The 19808-nt window shown below is 38.7% G+C and overlaps 1 protein-coding gene across 4 annotated transcripts in view; it reads left to right on the top strand.

Moving 5' to 3' along the window:
• TLE1 (TLE family member 1, transcriptional corepressor) overlaps window positions 1-19808 on the top strand; it is a 97895-nt gene that overhangs the window by 52214 nt on the left and 25873 nt on the right. For all 4 annotated transcript variants that reach the window (XM_007065536.4, XM_007065538.4, XM_043546498.1 and 1 more), the window contains 6 exons: window positions 3757-3873; window positions 7109-7162; window positions 8748-8900; window positions 9795-9939; window positions 10655-10845; window positions 12094-12170. In XM_007065536.4, coding sequence (XP_007065598.1) covers window positions 3757-3873; window positions 7109-7162; window positions 8748-8900; window positions 9795-9939; window positions 10655-10845; window positions 12094-12170 — 737 coding nt within the window. The remainder of the gene's footprint in view (window positions 1-3756; window positions 3874-7108; window positions 7163-8747; window positions 8901-9794; window positions 9940-10654; window positions 10846-12093; window positions 12171-19808) is intronic.

The following is a 19808-nucleotide window of genomic DNA, read 5'->3' on the forward strand; positions in this document are numbered from 1 at the left end:
ACACAAATTTCAAATGACTCTCTTCCTTCCCCCACTCCTTTGCCCCCAATAGAAATTTTGGTGAAAACAGTTTCTGCATTTAAGACCTGATCCAAAGTAATTGGGAATGTTTGCAATAGATCAAGTCTGCATTTAGTACCGAATAAGATAAGTTATTTTTTCCAAGACCTTTAAAATAATTATCTTGTCTGCTACACCCCAAACTATACCGAGTCAAAATGGTTAGGTTTTAAAAATATGTTGGAAGTCGCACATAGCTGACATAAAGAAAGCAAGGTAGCATTTGAAGTGACAGTTAAAAATGCTGATATTAACACTTATAAATAAGGTACATTTTGCTTTATTGTTAATGCCCCAGAGCAGTGGTTCTCAACCTTTCCAGACTACTGTACCCCTCTCAGGTGTTTGATTTCTCTTGCATACCCCAAGTTTCACCTCACTTACAAACTACTTGCTCACAAAATCTGACATAAAAGTGTCACAGCACACTATTACTGAAAAATTGCTTACTTTCTCATTTTTACCATAAATAAATCATAAATCAATAAATCATTTTACCATAATCATAAATCAATTGGAATACAAAAATTTTGTACTTACGTTTCATTGTATAGTATATAGAGCAGGATAAACAAGTTATTGTGTGTGAATTTTTTGTTTGTACTGATTTTCACTAGTGCTTCTTATGTAGTCTGCTGCAAAATTATAGGCAAATATCTAGATCAGTGAATCTGCAGCCCGTGGCCACTTGCGGCCCAATCAGCACCGATGTGCGGCCCATGTGACATCTTCAGTGCCATACAAGTAGTATAGCTATTGTGTGGTTGCAGCCCACATCACTCAGAGAGCTGCATATGTGGCCCACAATGGTAAATAGGTTGAGAACCACTGATCTAGATGAGTTGATGTAACCTCTGCGTATCGCCAGGGGCACACGTACGCCTGGTTGACAGCCACTGCCCCAGAGCATTGGGGAGCCAAGAGGTGGTGCTATATAGGAAGTTTGCAGATGCTCTTATCTATTTGACTAGATGTTTTCAAGATCTATAGTCTTCCTGCTTTTAGGAATTCCAGTTTGTAACAAAAAATAATGGATAGGATGACTAGTGGTTATTGGGATGGGGAAGTTACATCCCAGATACTGTGGACCCTTGCCCCTTAATTACTATTCTGTAAACTAGTAATTAAATGCATATCATAGGAACTGCTTGTGTGTGTGCATGAGTATGCTTTCTGGGTTTATATAGTGCCATGTATGCTTTTTGGATTGATAAGTTTTTCTTTGTTTTTTAGAATACTGAATTGCACAGAAGTGTGTCAGCATTGTTTTGTATAGAGACGTGCATGTAAACATAGGTAGGATACAATCATGTGTGCAGGAACTATGCATTAAAGGGATACTAAATTTAAAAATACAATAAAACCTATTTCTTATCTTTGTTAATACCTGAAATTACTCTCTCTACATATTTTAGGCACGGATCTTGCAAGCTTCTTGTATGATTGGAATCTAGACCCATGTGGAATAATTTGCAGGATCCAGGTCTTAAAAATACAAATTAGTCTTTCCTTTTTTGCAGTTATTTTCTGTGAGTTTGGACAATGAAAACTAATGAAGTCGGTTTTACGTTTTGTTAGTTTCCCTTTTAGCTTCTCAATACTGCAATATTTGAGTTGTTAAAAATTATGTCTCAGCATTTTTTTTAAAAAGAATTATTTCTGTTGGCCTTGGGTTGAGCAAAAGCGGGCTTTTTTTTTCCTCAACTTTTTAATTTGTAGTCAAATTAGAGTTGACAGTGTCTCTTTAAGCTAAAAGAAAAGGAGTACTTGTGGCACCTTAGAGACTAACAAATTTATTTGAGCATAAGGTTTCATCGGATGCATGAAGTGAGCTATAGCTCACGAAAGCTTATGCTCAAATAAATTTGTTAGTCTCTAAGGTGCCACAAGTACTCCTTTACTTTTTGCAAATATAGACTAACACGGCTGCTACTCTGAAACCTCTCTTTAAGCTGTATCTTCTATGGCAGACATTGGGTGTTCATTTTAAAATACAAATCCATTTTTCATCAGAATTGGATTTTAGTATATGTTGCTTCCAAAACATTGGCTTCCTTATCTTCGTGTGTGTGTGTGTGTGTGTGTGTGTGTGTGTGTGTTTGGAAGGAGAAGATGGGTTAAATTCTGCCTATACTTATCAAGGTAATTAGTTCAGTCATCCAACAAGCCCACCTTTTAACCGCAAAACATTGTGGTAAACACATTACTGTGAGCTTCTTTATACTGAATTTCATTGGACCCTCCCATATGCTTTATGTAAGCCCTCTGGCATTTGTGTAGCTTGAATAGTCATGAATAAAAGAGCTTAGAGCTAGCTTTAAAGTACAGCCTCTGAAGTAGGCAAAAGAGGATTCAAATTGTCTTGTGTACCCTGTTTTGTTTTCTTTCTCCATGTGGTTGAGCATTAATGTTTGAGCACTGCAAAGCTTTGGTTTCAAATACGGAGTCATTCAATGAGTAGTAAACTGACTATTAGGTTATGTTTATGATATTTTAAGAGTAAATATCTATGGTTTTTAATTATATGCAAATATTTCCTTATGGACTCACCACTGTATCTGATTTGGCCTAAAGTAAGTTTTCTTTTAAGTAAGTATATGTATATTGGCACCATGCTTCCTTCTTGTGGTGATTTTTTTTTTAGATGGCTTTTAGAAACCAGGCTTATCAGGTCTTTTTGATAGGAGTTTTTTGCACAACTCATTCAGCATTGTTCATGGCATTAACACATCACTGAACAAATTGCCCTCTTGCATATGCTAATCCCGTACTTAAAAGAACTCATTGTAACATGTTTTAATGCTTTAGCTGGAGGGGAGATGGGAATCTGAGGCATGTCCAATTGTGTCATGCGACCCAAAAATATTTAAAATGCCTTTTTTTCTTTGGGTCAACAGTTTGTACTTAGCATATCTGAATGAAAGTAGCCTGTATCATTTGTAGAAAAGATTAGTCTTTGCTCTTGTCTTTGTGTGTGTGTATTGGCCTCAGTTTTTAAGTCCAAGACTGATTAAACAATGTAATAGTGTGAATTTTAAGCTAACGGTGAATTTTATGTTGGCAGTGAAAATATTTAATCTTTCTGTTTGCAGTAAATTTGTTGAGGGTGTCCTGTTGAGGTTATTATCACAGCTAATAAATAAATGAGCACTGGGTAATCTTACTCTGTAGCTAACACCTACTTAATTGTTATTGTTTTAAGAGGTAGTGTTCATAATGGTACATGCAATGGGCAGATCCTCCAAGCTTTATTTGCTTTTGACATTGTAAAAATGGGAGATCCATCCTTAGGTAATACATTATAATTGTAAATTTAAAGTTATAAATGCCATTGTATGTTTGTGTGTGTGAGTGAGAGTACATATAAAATACTGTATGCTCACAAATAAACATTGTTTCTCCTAAAGTAAAACAATAAGGTCAGTTAAATTAAGTAACCTCACAAATAGTTACTGACGAGCGAACTAAATTTCTGATAGGTTGATGTATGCAAAGATTAAGCAAAATGTAAAATGCTTGAATCTCTATAATTATAATTTGCCTTTGAAGACTTTGGTGAGTTGAATTAAATCGAATGAGAGATTGAGACGATATTACATTTCTAAAATATTTATTGCATCCAGTTTTAATTTTCAGGTGTATATGAAGGAATTCGGGAAGGAATTTTTGATTGACCTTGGTTTTTTGTCTTTACAGAGTAATTCTCTGTTGGTACCGGACAGCCTGCGAAACACAGATAAACGCAGGAATGGTCCTGAATATTCCAATGACATTAAAAAAAGAAAGGTGGATGATAAGGATTCCAGCCACTATGTAAGCAAATCTGTTTCAAATAAATGATTAATTTATTTGCACATATTTTGTGTGTGAGCAGTTAAATAGTTGTTAAAAGCAGGGCAGATTGATTGATTTAAATCAAAGTTATTTAAATCACCCATTTTAATAATGATTTAAATTAGCAAACAGGCAACCTCATTTAAATAATCTATTATAATCTGGTTTTGTGTTTATACTTTTTGGTTATTTTCCTAAAGAAGGTTAGTTCTCATGTTGAATCACAACTAAATATAGCTCCACATTAAATTTGGTGTTTGTTTTTGCTAATCAGGAGGATATACCACCTTTATTTAAGCAGTTATATTGAATAATGTACATTTATTTGGATTCTTAATTTTTCTTAATTAATTTTTAATTTTTTGTTAGAAAATGTGAATGGTGCATTTCTTATTTATTAAGTGATTAATTTTAACGTAAGATGTACGTCAAGCTCTATTTTGATGGAATTTCAGTTAAAAGAGCACAAAAATGGGATACTAATTTTTTAATTAAACTATCTTAAATGTACTGCATACATAATATGAAATTTTATCAAAAGGTGTAACAAAATATGTTTTGCATTTAAAACAATCTGATTTATTAAACAAAGGAAGTGTTATCTGTAGTTGGTGAATCTGAGTGTTTCTGGTCACCATGTCTTTAAGATTTTAGAACTAGTAGATGTCCTGGTCTCAAACTTAGCTTTCATTCATTGATTGGAAGAGGAAAACAAGCTTTCCTGCATTTTCAACTTCCATTAGTTCCTTAATTTTGAATGAACTAGTCACTGAACTGAAATAGTTGAATAAACTGAAATGAAGAAAATCTCTCTGCACTTTCAAATATGTACTGCTTAATATTATTTTTGCATTTAAATTAAATTATTTTAATACATTATAATAAGTTTAGGCCTCACCATAGGTTGTCATAATTCCAATTTTAATTTTAAATAGGTTTATTAAAAACAAAAATAAAAACTGATTTAAATTTAAAAAACCTGTTTAAAAAAATCCACCCTCGTTAAAAGCTGTATTTCAGGTTTCATGTGGTTGTTGCCACACTTACTGATATTCTTCATATTCATTCATGCTATATAGTGTAATGACTGAATAGCTTAACTTAGTCCGAAGATTATTACTGTCACTGGGTTTTAGGGAACCAGCTGTGCCTGCCTTTAGGAGTCAGAAGCCTTCTAGGATTCAGAAGCAAGTTGTTTTGCTCCGTTTCCTCCCCTTACATAAGTTGTAATAGTAGCCTCAGGGTCTGTGAGGGTACATCTACAAGGCAAGCAGTAACCTGTGGTGAAATCCATCCCCTTCCCTAACTTCGGAGCCCGAACCCAAATGTCTACACAGCTATTTTTAGCACTGTAGTGCAAGCCTCACAAGCTTAAGTCTCTCTGAGACACATTGCCACAGGTTTCTGCTTGCCATGTAACCTAACAAAGCTACCTACTACTTACGCTGGTTGAAATTACAAAATTACTATGAAAAGCAATGTCCCCCCCCCCCCCAAAAATGTAAAATGTTTGCACAACTTGTGTGTTGTCTTTTGACCAGCTTTACTTGCCCCTGAAGTTCCAAAGAACCAACAGCCGAAAGGGTCGTAGATCATATGCACTGGCTGCAATAGCTCAGCATTTCTGCCCTTAACCTTCTTCTAAGATTATGATAAATAAGCATGGGAGGAGCAGAATTTAATGTAAATTAAATAGAAATAATAGTAATTGGAGAGGGAATGGAGATGTTAGTCACACAGAGAAACAGAGGGGAGGGCTGATCTCTTTTTATTAAAAGTGCAATTGTGACACAATTGTACAGTGGCAAGAATGCCTTGGGTCTGTGGCTTCAGGCATTAGCTGCATTGCTGATCACTCTGACCCAAGAAAATTAGATTCTATTGTAATTCTCAACATCTGTGGGTATGATTTATTTCCTTCTCTTGATCCCAAGTTTTCACCAGATGCTTGTGTTGATCACAATAGGTTCCGTTCTATTCTCAGTGAAACCCTTGTAGTCTTTGATTTTGGGGTTGCATCAGAGCAACTGTGAGCAGGTTGGGGCACCTTCCCTCTCCTGTTAACCTAGCCCTGTATTACCACTGCATCTTTGAAACCAAAGTCTGTGATTTCTTCCACCATCTTGTATCTTGTTTTGTTGCTGGGAACTTTTGACAAACTTTCCTATTTACTAAAATCTTTCAACTCACTAGTGTCCAGATGCTAGCAGTTTTGCGGGTATTAGTAACCTCATTTATTCAAAGGAGAGCATGCTTAAACCATTATCTGTTTCTTGGGAATCATATACAATGTGAAACTCTTGATTTTTTTGGAAAACAGGACAACTTTTCTTTTTGGTAGAAGCACTAGGAATGGAATTGGATTATTAGTAGATAAAATAAATACTTAACTCTTAAAACAAAGAGTTTAAAATAATTCCACTCTGGAACAGGCTTAATATTTAAAGATTTACTAGATTTCCAACTGTACTCACATGTTTGCTGCTTTCCTAAAAGCAGCACTTTTAATGACAAGGAGGCATTTGTGTCTAGAAAGCAGAAATAAGTTGGCTCAGGGGAATTGTGGGATTGGAAATAGGACAGTAAGTTCAAGATCTTTCAATTTAATTTCTGCTCAAAACTTTTTGATATTATGAAGCTTTAAAATGGAAATTGGGATGATCTCAAACTGGACTCTGGACTTCTCCAGGAGAATTACCTTGGACTTAGAAAAATCTTCTGAAACAAGTAGTACACATAGGAAACTTCTTTGAAAATCCTTGCCATTGTGCTTTACATGTTCAAAGCACTGTGAAAACTGTAACTAATTCTGCAACTCTCCTTTTACAGTTGCTAGGACTAAAATATACAGGTTAACAATGAGAGCAGTTAAGGATGTCTTTTTCCCCTCTGAGTGTAAACAGTCATTGGACTAGCCATACATCATTTATATTTTATAGTTAAATACAAATATTCTTTCAAATATCTCAAATGTAATGTAAAGCTAAAAGGAAGAAAAGCTGTGCTCCTATTTTCATCAAATTTGTATATTTGCCCTATCATTTATAAAAGTGGCGAAGGGCTCTCTGCTGTTAATGGTGTGGCTCTCCTCTTTCTGTCTGTCTAATTCGGGTAGGACAGTGATGTTTGATATTCAGGTTGTGAATACAGCAGATGCTTAGCCTTTTCCCATGCTTTTCAAGTGTATTAAATGGAATAAACAATTTTTTTCTAGGACAGCGATGGGGACAAGAGTGATGATAACTTGGTTGTGGATGTATCCAATGAGGTAACTCAGTTTTCATTTTTTGCATTTTTAACATTTGCCCAAGCATTGAAGGAAAAATTCACTATCGTCTAAATGTATATAAAAATAATGCTTGCCTATTTTCTTTTTACTAATATTGGTAATTAACCTGAAAAACCTTAAAATGTAATGCCTGCTGGCTGCCATGTTACAGGACAGAGCAAATTGGGCTGACTTATCTGCTCCCTCTTGCACTGGTTCATACACATTTCAGCTTTCCCATAAGATGCATTCCAACATTTTACAGCTGCTGTCATGACTGCCTCTGTGTGGTGGGGAAGAGTTAAGATGAGGATGTATGTACAGGACCGGGTTTGATCAGGCAGTGTTTTTAAATCAATGTGTCTTTGGCAGGGATGGGGTTGGAACACAGGGTTAAAGCAAACTGAGAGTTGAGAAGCAACTAGAGATATCCACAGAATTTCCTAGGGCGAGTGGCCATTTAAGAAAACCCTACCATTCTTCAGGAAAGACAGTGTAGGTAGCAGCAGTTCCTGCCAGCAGCACGACAGTGGAGGGGGCTAGTCCAACTCCCTCCTCCCCGTCTTCTATGTCCTGCAGATACAAGACTTTGGGAGCATAGGATGCCATCAGTCCTCTTCCCTTACTCTGATCTGGCTTGGGAGGCAGGGCCTTTACCAAGCCATGGTGTACAGAGGAGGTCTACTCTGTCAACCGTCAGTTTCGTAGGATTGGATGGTGGAAAGTGGGTATCTGAGCAGGGAGCTAGGTAACTAGCAACATCTTCAAAAGCCCAGACCACAGCAATATCTGAGCATATGATACAAAATTGATTAATAGACTTTCTGCTCTCCTGCACTTGATACCACCTGCAGGGGTCCACCCGACCCCCAGGAGAGCAGCAGAGTGTGGAGGAACCATTGGAATCCTGGTGGCTTTGCAGCCTCCACCCAGGGCAGGCACTCGGGGGGTAGGGGGGGAGAGGAGTGAGGGGAAGATTTGCTACATAGAGGGGTAATATGAACAGTCTGTATAGAGGAAAGAAAACAATAGACAATACATACTCTGTGGGCCACGAGCTCAGGGTCATTTTCTTTGAGGGTGGGGATAAGCAAAGTGGGTTATCATTTGACAAGAAATTTTTAAAATAATGTTTACATTATTCAGAGCTATCATGCTGCGGACACTATGAACTGCATAATCTTATTACTGTTAGTCTTGTCCTCCCTTCCCTCTCACTGTTTGTCACACACTTGTCATATTTTATCTGTAATTAGGTTGTAATCTCCTCTTTATATATTTAAGAAAAAATTACCATGTTATTATTTAAAACTCACATGCAAAACTAACTGGATTTATTTTAATCAGTGGGCTAACTGCCCCCCACTGACCTGATGAAGAGGAGGCATTGTCACAGAGAAACAAAAACTAATATTTAAAAAAATTATTTATTTAAACTTACCTGTTTAAAACCTTCCGGTTTTTCCATGGTGATAATTCCATGGCAGTGTTTTGTACAAGCCCATGGCCATAAAGCAGTTTTCTGCTGTCCTTCCTCCCCCATTTGTATTTGTTTTTTGTTTTATTAGTATTATTATTATTTTAGGATCCTTCATCGCCACGGGCAAGTCCGGCACATTCGCCACGTGAGAATGGCATAGATAAAAACCGCCTGCTGAAAAAAGATGCCTCTAGCAGTCCAGCATCCACAGCCTCCTCAGGAAGTTCCACTTCCTTGAAATCCAAAGAAATGAGTTTGGTGAGTATTAAAAGCAGTCAGTAGCCCAGAGGAAATACCTATCTATTTCTCACATGTATGGTCTCACTACTAATTACTGTGCATAGTGGCTTGCTTGTTGGCTGCGGATGTCTGATTTTATACACTTGAAGTTGAAGCATGTTCTTGTTCCCCTAGACCTTTATAGTACTATACAACCATCTTCTTCGCTGATAAAAGCTTCTACTTCACACTGATCTGTCCTATGCACTTATAGCTAATGGTTTCCAAATTTACTGTATAATGCAAACGATTCACTTTAAACAGTGTTTTCTTTTTGGAGCTGAAAATAGCTTACACTTATTCTTCACTATAGACAAAACATACACACACAGATCTTTTAAATGTTCTGCAGAATCATGGTTCCCTCCTTCTAAATAGGTTGTTTTACTCTCTCTCTTGGTAAAATGTCATTAAATTATTTGATCATAAGATCTTTGGTTGTTATACTGGCACAATTTATTAAATTGTTTTATTTTAGGAGATTATTAATTACGTATCACTCTTTTTTTGGACTTTAATCTGGGACATTAGACAAATTGTTTTCTGTAATATTTGAGATGCCGATTTTAGACTGAAAGAATTTGGCAATACATAGAATATTGTCCTGAATTTAAATTATCTCAGACATTTTTAATGCCTGTGGAGGAAGGAAAAAATGACCTTCTGCATTTTTTCCTTGTTTAATTTTGGCAGGAATAGGAAAGGTCAGCATTTCTCTCTCACAAGTTAATGCTAACAACATTGTGTGGATTTATGAAAATTGGCTGAGGGAGTAGGTAGTAGGTGCCCAGTGTCCCAGCTGCTGTTGTGATAAATTGTGTAATATGGCCTGGATTAAAAATAATACTCATTTAATTTGTTTAATGATACCAGCATGAAAAAGCCAGCACGCCTGTTCTGAAATCCAGCACACCGACTCCTCGAAGTGATGTGCCAACTCCGGGCACTAGTGCTACTCCAGGACTTCGTCCAGGCCTTGGAAAACCTCCAACAATGGACCCTCTAGTTAACCAAGCTGGTAATGCATTGCTTTTCATGTGCTTTTCTCAGTCTTTCATTAATCTTTTACTTATGTAATTTGTGAATACTAAATAAATGTATTGCTTCATTCTTCATATTGTTGAAGAGGTTTGATAAGAAACAGATGTTCAGACTTAGTTTTCAGCAGCTTGTACCTCTTTCAGACTGACTGTTTACATTTGTTTTTATCTTCTTTGAAAATAATCTAAACTACGTAATGACTTCCTTAAAGTTTCTGATAAGTATTCTGAATGCAAGCTCCTTCCTAGCCCATTATCCTGTATTTGAAGCAGCTAATATTTGCTGAAATGTAAATCCTGACAGATTCAGAGTGATATTCAGACTTCAGACGTCAGTTTTCTAAACTATACCTCTCAGTCTTATTGCAGGAATTGGAGAAAGACCAAATAACATGAACAATGGGGAGGAGGAAAATATGAAGGAAGGAATGGGCAGTCTGTGTAGGGAATATTAAAAGTAATCAGAATATCTATGCGTATAAGAGCTTTCATTTACACAGAGCCAGGATGAGTGGTGGTGATGAGCCTAGTTCAGACTGTACCTAACAACATTAAAAGGGACTATGGACAGAGGGAAAGACTGGGTGTTGCAAAAGACGTATCCATCTGGAAGTGTTTTCTTCTCTGTGTGCAGAGAAATAGAAAGAAAATTACTTGAATTCACAATGAGCACATTATTTCATTAAATTGCAGCTGCTGGCTTGAGGACACCCTTGGCGGTATCAGGACCATACCCTACTCCATTTGGAATGGTACCTCATGCTGGCATGAATGGAGAGTTGACCAGTCCAGGGGCAGCTTATGCCAGTCTGCACAATATGTCCCCGCAGATGAGTGCTGCTGCAGCTGCAGCCGCCGTGGTTGCCTATGGACGATCTCCTATGGTAGGAAACACATTGCTTGCCATCTCAATAGGATGAGGTTTGGTTCACTGGGAAAGGCTACGTACGTTATTTAACATTGTCTAACTCCCAGGCCATAACAATGCCAGAGGCTTAACTACTTCACTGTATGTTTCATTTTACTCTGTGGCTAGAGAAACAAACTTGTGCCTTGAAAACAAAGAATCTCAGTGTATTTATGAATGTTTCAGTTTTTGTTTGCCTTCATTAGTGCTTTGGTTCATTAAGAAACGCCAAACTATTTATGTATGTATTTATTTATTTGAATAAAAAGGTAGTGTTGGAAGCTACAAAGCACTTCATTGGTTCTCTGGACATCTGTGTTTCTCCTACTGGAGCAGATTTGTACACTTTATAGACATCCTAAATTAATCTTGCAGCACATAGAAAGCTTTTTATCCACTTTTCTGTGCTTGTAGTTTTATTTTTTATGAAAATAAAAATTTGAAGTTGGCTGGTGTCCGGTTTTTTTATTGCTTTGTGGCCTGGAAAGTTAGAAAATTCCTTATGCCTGGCAACAGTGCAAATAAGGTTGTCTGTAGTCACCACTACCATAAAGTAAAACTAAGTAGGGGCCCAGTTCTTCAAACATTTAAGCGTATGGGTAACTTTAAGCACACAAGTAGTCCCAGTGAATTAATTGGGATTATTTATAAGTAAAGTTGTGTGTCAGTATTTCCAGGATATGTGAGGCTTGGTGCTATATTCTCTAAATTCTAGAATGAGGCTAATCTTTTTAACTGGAAAACAGTTTTCTTGAGCAGGAAGGATGGAAATTGTAAGTGGCATATACATGTCTTTAAAACTACATGCATTATGGTTTTAAGTTATGTATACCATTTCAAAGGATGAACTTGAATGCACTTTGGCCTATATTTGTTGTAGGGATTGCTTGAAGTGTGTATTTATGCTAGATGAATTAATATAATAAGATTTAAAATGCTAGGAAATCCTAAAGTAGCACATAATGTATTAAGCGTATCATTACTGTCATATTTAAGCTGTTACGATCATGTACATCTATTGGTTCAGTTTTTCAGTGTGAACACTGGAAAACAAAAAAATAAATCTCTTCAGAGAGTCCCTTTAATGCATTCCAATAAGTAACATTTGCATTTCTAAAATCTCTACACCATTTTTTTTTAATATATAAAATGAGTTGGGGGTGAAGGAAGGGGAGTTGTTTTTTTCATTCAACAGGCTGGAATTTTATTCATTTTTCATTACCAGGTTGGATTTGATCCTCCTCCTCACATGAGAGTACCTGGAATCCCTCCAAATCTAGCAGGAATCCCTGGGGGGAAACCGTAAGTAACTTTTAACTTTTAGTCACATCTGAAACGGCGAGAGCATTTAGTTATATTATGTCAGCGAACAAGACTTCCAAATGGAATGATATCTTGGGTGTTTTGAAAGAGATTGCTGTTGTCCTCTCCTGATAAGGAGTATTTCTTATAAAGTCTCAACTGGTAGCTGTCATCTTAATCACATTTGTGAACATTTAGTTGTTTCTGGAGAGAAGCTGTTGGTGGGAAACATCCCTGAGTTTCCTTTCTTTCAAGCTTTGCTATTGAACTAGAGGTAGGTCGGGGAGTTGGAAACTAGTAGAGCTCACCTTAAAATTTGAAGCATGTCAAGCTGTCTTTCAGCCACTACAAATAGAGGGTGCAAATCACATCCCCCTTGTATTGGTAGATATTTGAGCAGGAGTGAAGGTCTGATGAAATCACTGTGTCTCAAGCTTCAGAAATTTAGGTGGCACTTAATGGGGATCATAAGTACTGACTTTGGCAAATGGTACATAACTTGCATAATGAACTTCTGAAAACTACCTCAGAGATATGCAGCTGTAGAGCAGCAGGATACACAGGCAAAGAAGTACAGTGAACATATAAATGTAGGAGGATTTATTTTCACAGCAGTGCTTGAAATTAGATGCTTGTATTAATACTGAACTCACTAGATAAAGAAAAGAGCACTTAGCACGGTCACCATTAACAAAGTATTTTATTCTGTTTTGGATTTTTAGAGTAATTTCATTTTTTACTGAGGAAGTAAAGGTAATAAAATTAAAGCAGTCTTACAGTTAGCTAATATTCTGTTCTTTCAGATGAATTTTGAAATTCTCTTAAAGATGTCTTGCTTTCTGTATTTTCACAATATAGTGTTTTGTTGGCATATTAAGCAACATTTTTAAATTATGCCACTAAGATATGTGTTTTAGTTTGGTGGGTGAGCATTTTGTTGAACCTGCAGCATTTGCAGCAGTTTTATTTCAGTAGGTTGTAAAGGTTTAAGTAGCCTTAATTAAACCTGGTTAGGTTCCACATTTAGGGTAGAATCATAGATACATACAGCCTCTTTTTAAAAAACAAACACGCAAAAAAACCAACCTCTAAAAACTTCTTATTTTAGCAGTTTTCTTAAATATTTTTAGAAAATAATTGTACACAGTTTTAAACAGAGCATAATTTCCAAAGAATACATTATTGATAAAACTTCAGTTTCTGATGGTATTTCCTTTATAATAGGTATATAGTTTCCCTCTCAACCTGCACAGTCTCCGGGCAACGTTTATCTATAATACCTGCCAAATTTGCGTATGGAAAATCCTTCCTGTTGATTACAAATATTCTGCAATATGGTTCTAGTTTCCATTAATCTATCTGCCTGATTTAGTAGTGAAACTGGTTTAAATTTTCTCCCCTTCACTTACGTCTTCCTCTCACAGATGCATCATATGTCTCCCGATTGCCTCATGACTTTATTATGAAGCTTTGTGCTTACACATACACAGATTCACTTGTCCTGCACAGCTTTCAAAAGAATGCAGTCACTTAATTTTTAGTATGAATTGTAAGTTCTAAGAAACATTTACTGTGTTGAACCTTACAAGCTGAACTTTTACAAACATACCTTGATTTGCTTCCACCATGCTTTTCAGCCTCATGTGCCGCCGTGCCTATCATCCTGACTGATTAAATTGTGTAGTGAATATGGTGCCTTGTGTAGTGCATGTTTCTTTTCCCTCTTTTTCCTCTTTCATAGGAATTAATGCAAACCACTCCTCCTAAATCTGTTTTCTTTGCTACTTATTGCACTTTTACATGCAGACTCCACGAATAGGTTGGCACTCTCAAGCTCCTGCTTGGACCGAATTTCATGTATGAAATCCCCACCTGAGGGAAAGATTAGAGAAGAGATAGTGATACTGCATTACTAACAAGGGTCTAAGGATGGTATTATGCATCAAACATTGGCTGGCAAGTTAAATATTGCAGAGCGGACTAGTTCTTAAAATAGATGTTTCTGTTTATGGGGCCAAATTCATTCCTAGTGACTTCAGTGAAATGTGGCCCACAGTTTTATAAATAAATTATTGTTGGATCATTCATGGGCCAATAGATATGGGTAATTTTAATTCTTGGACTTCATTTGTTAAACCATTTCACTATTTCCATTTCATGACTTCCAGAAATATTTAATCAAAAGTGTACTGGGGAAGGGGGCTCAAATGTAGATGTCATTTTTGCAGTGTTCCAGGCACATCAGCCATGTCTGTTTCCTATTGCTTAAAAAGTACTATTTGAATGAAAAATATTGTGTTCTTTATGGTGTTTTCCTTCTGGTCACTTAGCTTTAAACTCTCGGTCAAAATCTTAGTTATTGAATCTGCTTCTGAGAACCCTCACTTGCAGTTAAAAGTTACATACTCAGTCATACTCCTGGTCATACTACTTGGAGACTGTCTTGCTTCCTTTGCTGATAGTTGCTGCCTCCTTTGCCTGTTCTTACTATAAATAAACATGGTAAACTTTTAAAATCCCAGGAGGTGGGGTAGTCTAAAATTGACTGCGTTAGGATTTAGACTTATTTTAGCCCTGTTCATCCGCAACTAGCAGGATGTCTTCCGTTGCCCAGAGTAACTTTATGGTTGCATCTTTTATCTGTGTTAAGTCTATTGACATTTTCTGGTACAAAGTATGGGTGTAATGTGGCATCTGTCACAGAATTTCACAGACTGCAGGGGAATTCTCGGTTTATATTTGAAACCAACTTTCTCCCAGACACACACATTGAGATGCCACATGAGATACGGCATTTTAGTTGTGTATCCTGTTGCAGGTGGGATGGGGGAGGAAGTTTTTCAGTTAGAAATACTGAATCCCCTGCCATCTGTCTGCTGGTTACTGTAGTTATCCATAGCTACTCTGGGGCCCTTGTTTTTTGTTGTTGTTCTAAGTACCATTGACTCAGTTCTCTCTTTCCAAAGGACCAGCATTTCTGTGAGCACCTGTTCTTCTTTGACCACTCTATATTTTTCTTTTGTCTGCCTTTAACTGCATTTATGACTTACTACTTACACGCTGAGATCTTATTAATAGAATAGATTGCTGTTAGAAAAATAAGCTGCCTCTTAGGAACCTGCTCTTGTTTTTCAGTTGGCTGCTGTTGAAAGAATTCCCTCTGGAAAACACCTTACTTTCTACTGCTTCACCTTCTGCTGTGTCACTAAGTTTAAGTCCCTTACTCCCAACCTTTTCTGGTTTTGTTTTTTTTAAATCTGCCACTGGCAAGTTCGTTCTCTTCAGAGCCTAATCCTGTTACCAGTGACTCTGGGCCATTGCATGCTGACCTAGAAAGCTGTAGGGTGTTTCAGCTCTCAGTTCCCCTTGCCACAAATTAGCTGGTCTTGGCAGATGAGAGCAGGTGCCCCTTAGACATTCTTTTATTTTATTTTTCTGTGTTTCTCCCTGGGAACCATTCCTTCCATTTTCTCTTCATCCTGCTGTCAAGCTGTATTTAGTATTTATTCTTCAGTTTTCCTGCCCTCTTTCTGTGGTTGTGTGGCGTTTTCCTTTTCTCCTGTATCATCTTTCTATATTCCCTCCATTGCTGAAGCCTGCTGCTATTTTTTCCCATTACTGTGGGACTCATGTTTCTCTATATTTTTCTTTTGTCTGCCTTTAACTGCTGTTATGACTTACTACTTTTTAGAACTTGTCCAGTTTCATGCTTCCATCCTCATACCGAATGATTCAAGCTCATACTTTAAAATCTCATACTCAGTAGTGTTTGGAAGAGGTCAGATCTAAAACTACTTCAGTTTCTTTAGCTATTGGCCAATTATTAATTTATCTTGTGGTATATTCATCATGTTGCACAAGAGTGAATTTCTTTAGATTTTCCTGGCAGCACTTGTTCTGTTGTTTTTCTTTTTCTTCTGGTGTGGTCTCCAAATCAGTAATTAATTTTCTCCTGAAATCAGTACTATTTTCAGAGATGACTATCTGGTGTATGACAAATTGTGCACCTTGTCCTTTCTCTCCCTACTGTACAGTGAGCAACATGCAGTATTTTATACTCTTTTTGGCTTAGTGCCATATTCATATTTGCTCATTTGATTAGTCATTCCAGTGGAGTTTTTAGCTTTCTTTACAGTCCCCTGTGGTTGTTGTGTTAACGTTCTTACAGGTTTTCCCAGGGTGAGAGTTCTGACTTCTTCTAGCACTAGGTTGCTGCACTTAGCATTGATACTAGAGTTACAAAATGGTGGCAACATTGTGACAATTAACCTGATAATTAAAGAACATGCTGTCTTAAAACAGAATTGAAATGATTGCAGGGTGGATTTGATTTAAATCAAACTGATTTAAAACACTAGTCAGGAAGACTCGATTTAATCATGGATTTCTACATAAAAGTGCATTCTTGTTGGTTGTCATAACCTTAATACATATTCCTCACAACTCAGAGATAGAGGTAGGTTCTTCTTTGAGTGATTGCTCATGTGTATTCCACAATAGGTGTGCGTGCTCGCCATGTGCACCGATGCCGGAAGTTTTTCCCCAGCAGTACCCGCAGGGGGGGAGCGCCCCCCCTCCCCCCCCCCGGCGACCCCTGGAGTGGCACCTGCCTGGCGCGGTATAAGGGGAGCTGCGCGCTCCCCCCACCCTCAGTTCCTTCTTGCCAGACAACTCCGACAGAGGTGAAGGAGGGCGGGATATGGAATAGACATGAGCAACACATCTCGAAGAACACCAGTTACGGAAAAGGTATCTGTCTTTTCTTCTTCGAGTGATTGCTCATGTGTCTTCCACAATAGGTGATTCCAAGCTATATCTGTTGGAGGTGGGTAAGAGTTCACAAGTTCCCAGGACAGAGGACAGCCCTGCCGAACCCGGTGTTATCCCTGGCTTGGAAAACGATTGCATAGTGCGAGGTGAACGTGTGAACCGAAGACCACGTGGCAGCCCTGCAAATGTCCTGGGTGGGGATGTGGGCCATGAAGGCAGACAACGAGGCCTGCGCCCAAGTCGAGTGTGCCCTCACAATGGGTGGCGGGGGGACACCCGCCAGCTCATAACAGGAGCGGATGCATGAAGTAATCGAATTGTAAAGCCGCTGAGTGGAAATCCGCTGGCCCCTCGTGCTCTCAGCCGAGGCGACAAACAGTTGCAAGGACTTTCGGTATGACTTGGTCCGCTTGAGGTAGAAAGCCAGAGCCCGCCACACATCGAGTGTGTGGAGATGGCGCTCCTCACTGGATGCGTGAGGCTTGGGGCAGAGGACCGGTAGAAAAATGTCCTGACCCATGTGTAGGTGGAGACCACCTTCGGGAGGAATGCAGGGTGTGGGCGAAGCTGGACCTTGTCCTTATGAAAGCTCCGAGACTCGCCTGGCCAACGTGATTGCAGCCTGGAAGGTCACCTTCCACGAGAGGTGAGACCAGGAGCACATGGCCAGTTGTTCAAACGGGGGCCCCGTGAGACGAGCCAACACCAGGTTTAGGTTCCACTGTGGGACCAGGGGTCTAGAATATGAAAAAAGACGATCCAAACCCTTAAGGAACTGGCCAGTCATAGCAGGGGAAAATACCGTGTGCCCTTGCACTGGTGGATGGAAGGCCGATATGGCTGCTAGGTGCACCTTGACTGATGAGGGCGTCAAATAAGTGTGGTGAGTGGAGGGCCGTCTACTTTTGAGGAGGATGCGCTGAACCTGTTCTGAGCATGTCCTTTCCTCTCCGCCTAACCACTGAGCAGCTACGCCATGAGGTGAAGCACCGCTAGGTTGGGATGGAGGAGGCAGCCCTGACCCTGAGAGAGCAGGTCCGGGCGGAGCAGCAACAGCCACGGCGGAGCTACCATCAGGCCTGTGAGGGTCCCGTACCAATGCTGCCTGGGCCATGCCAGGGCAATCAGGAAGGACCCAGGCCTTGTCTGTCTTTATCTTCTCCAGGACCCTGCTGATTAGAGGGAACGGGGGAAAGGCGTAGAGAAGTTGGCCTGACCAGGACAGGAGAAAGGCATCCGAGATCGCACCCCTCCCCAGGCCCTCCCGGAGCAGAACCGGGGGCATCGCTGGTTCTGCTGAGTCACCAATAGGTCCACCTGGGGAGTTCCCCACCTTCGGAAGAGCCAGTGGGCCACTTCCTGGTGGAGGGACCACTCGTGTTGGGAGGAAAAGTCCCTGCTCAAGCATCCCGCCCTCTTGTTCCAGGCGCCCAGTAGGTGGAAGGGCCTGCAGGTGGATGTCGTGGGCTATACAGAAGTCCCACAGCCTGAGGCCTTCGTGGCAGAGGATCAGGCCTTGCCTTGCCTGTTGATATAGAACATCAAGGCTGTGTTGTCTGTGAGGACCCTGACTACCATGCACGCCAGCCACACCGCCCTGAGCTCCTTGAAGTTTATATGTAGGGTCAGGTCTTGAGCCGAACACAGGCCTTGGGCCTGAAAGTTCCCCACATGGGCTCCACGCACACCTAATGTGGAATACACATCAGCAACACATCTCGAAGAACACCAGTTATGGAAAAGGTAACTGTCTTTTTCATTTTTAGAAGGTACACACTATACATTTTTAAAGTGATTTATTTTGAAAACTTTTCTGATTAGTTTTACATCTATATCAGAAAAGCAGGTAATTGAAGCAGATATTTATGAAGTCACTGGGAGGTGAATATCTCCAATTCAACAGGTTAATAATATTTGGAGGATTTTCTTGCCATGGTGTATTTGGAGGAGAACATCATCAGACAGACATTTAAAGTGTTTTATTTTAACTAAAACAGCAACGTTATGTATTCTGGATTTTTTTCTTCAACAGCAAATCTACAATATTTTAACAAAACAGGCATATGAATTTTTGAATTTAGTTAAACATCCAAGTTTTTTAAAGTCAGGTTTGTTTTTGATAAGTGTTTTTAACTGAAATAGTTAAATGAAAAATTAAAAAAAAAATTAAATTGATTATGTCAGCCAGGTCAACAGGAGAAACTTAAAATATTGGTTTCTTCAGCTAACTCAGTCATCTTCACCTTCATTTTCCTGTTTCTTTATAATCTGGGGGGGAAAAAACAAGCTTTCTTGCTTTTTCAGGTCCCTAACAATTTCTCAATTTGGAATGAATTAGTCCAAAGAAAGAAAATATTCTTTCTACGCCGTCTGAAGAAGCTATTCTGTTAAAAGTGAGATTATCACTTCAACAGTCTCTGAATCCAAGTGCTTAATTGACTTCCAACAGTTCACTGGTGTGACTTTCTTTAAAACATCAGCAAACATAGATTTCCTGAATGGTTCACCCTTAGCTCTGAAGTTTATTATAGTTGGCATTATGGAGGGATGATTGCTGGATGTCCATGTCCTAGCCAACTCCTCTAATTCAGCAGTTAAGGTTTGACCCTGGTACTGAGTAATGAGAATATTCACAAGAAAATGAGCTGGAGATAATGCTTGTCCTATTTGTTTTTTTAATGCTTATAATTTAACTCTATCATTGCACATTTCTCTTTTTAAGATCTCACTCAGTTCCTTCCAAATTTCAACAGCGTCAGGAATAAAACAGCTATTTCACCTCATTTTGTTCAAGGCTACAGAAATAGGCTTCAGGGTACTCGGCATGTGTTCAACATTTCTCTTAAGCCCAATGTTGAGAACTCTGGC

Source organism: Chelonia mydas, chromosome 5 (genome assembly GCF_015237465.2).
Source record: "Chelonia mydas isolate rCheMyd1 chromosome 5, rCheMyd1.pri.v2, whole genome shotgun sequence".
Taxonomy (NCBI): Eukaryota; Metazoa; Chordata; order Testudines; family Cheloniidae; genus Chelonia; species Chelonia mydas.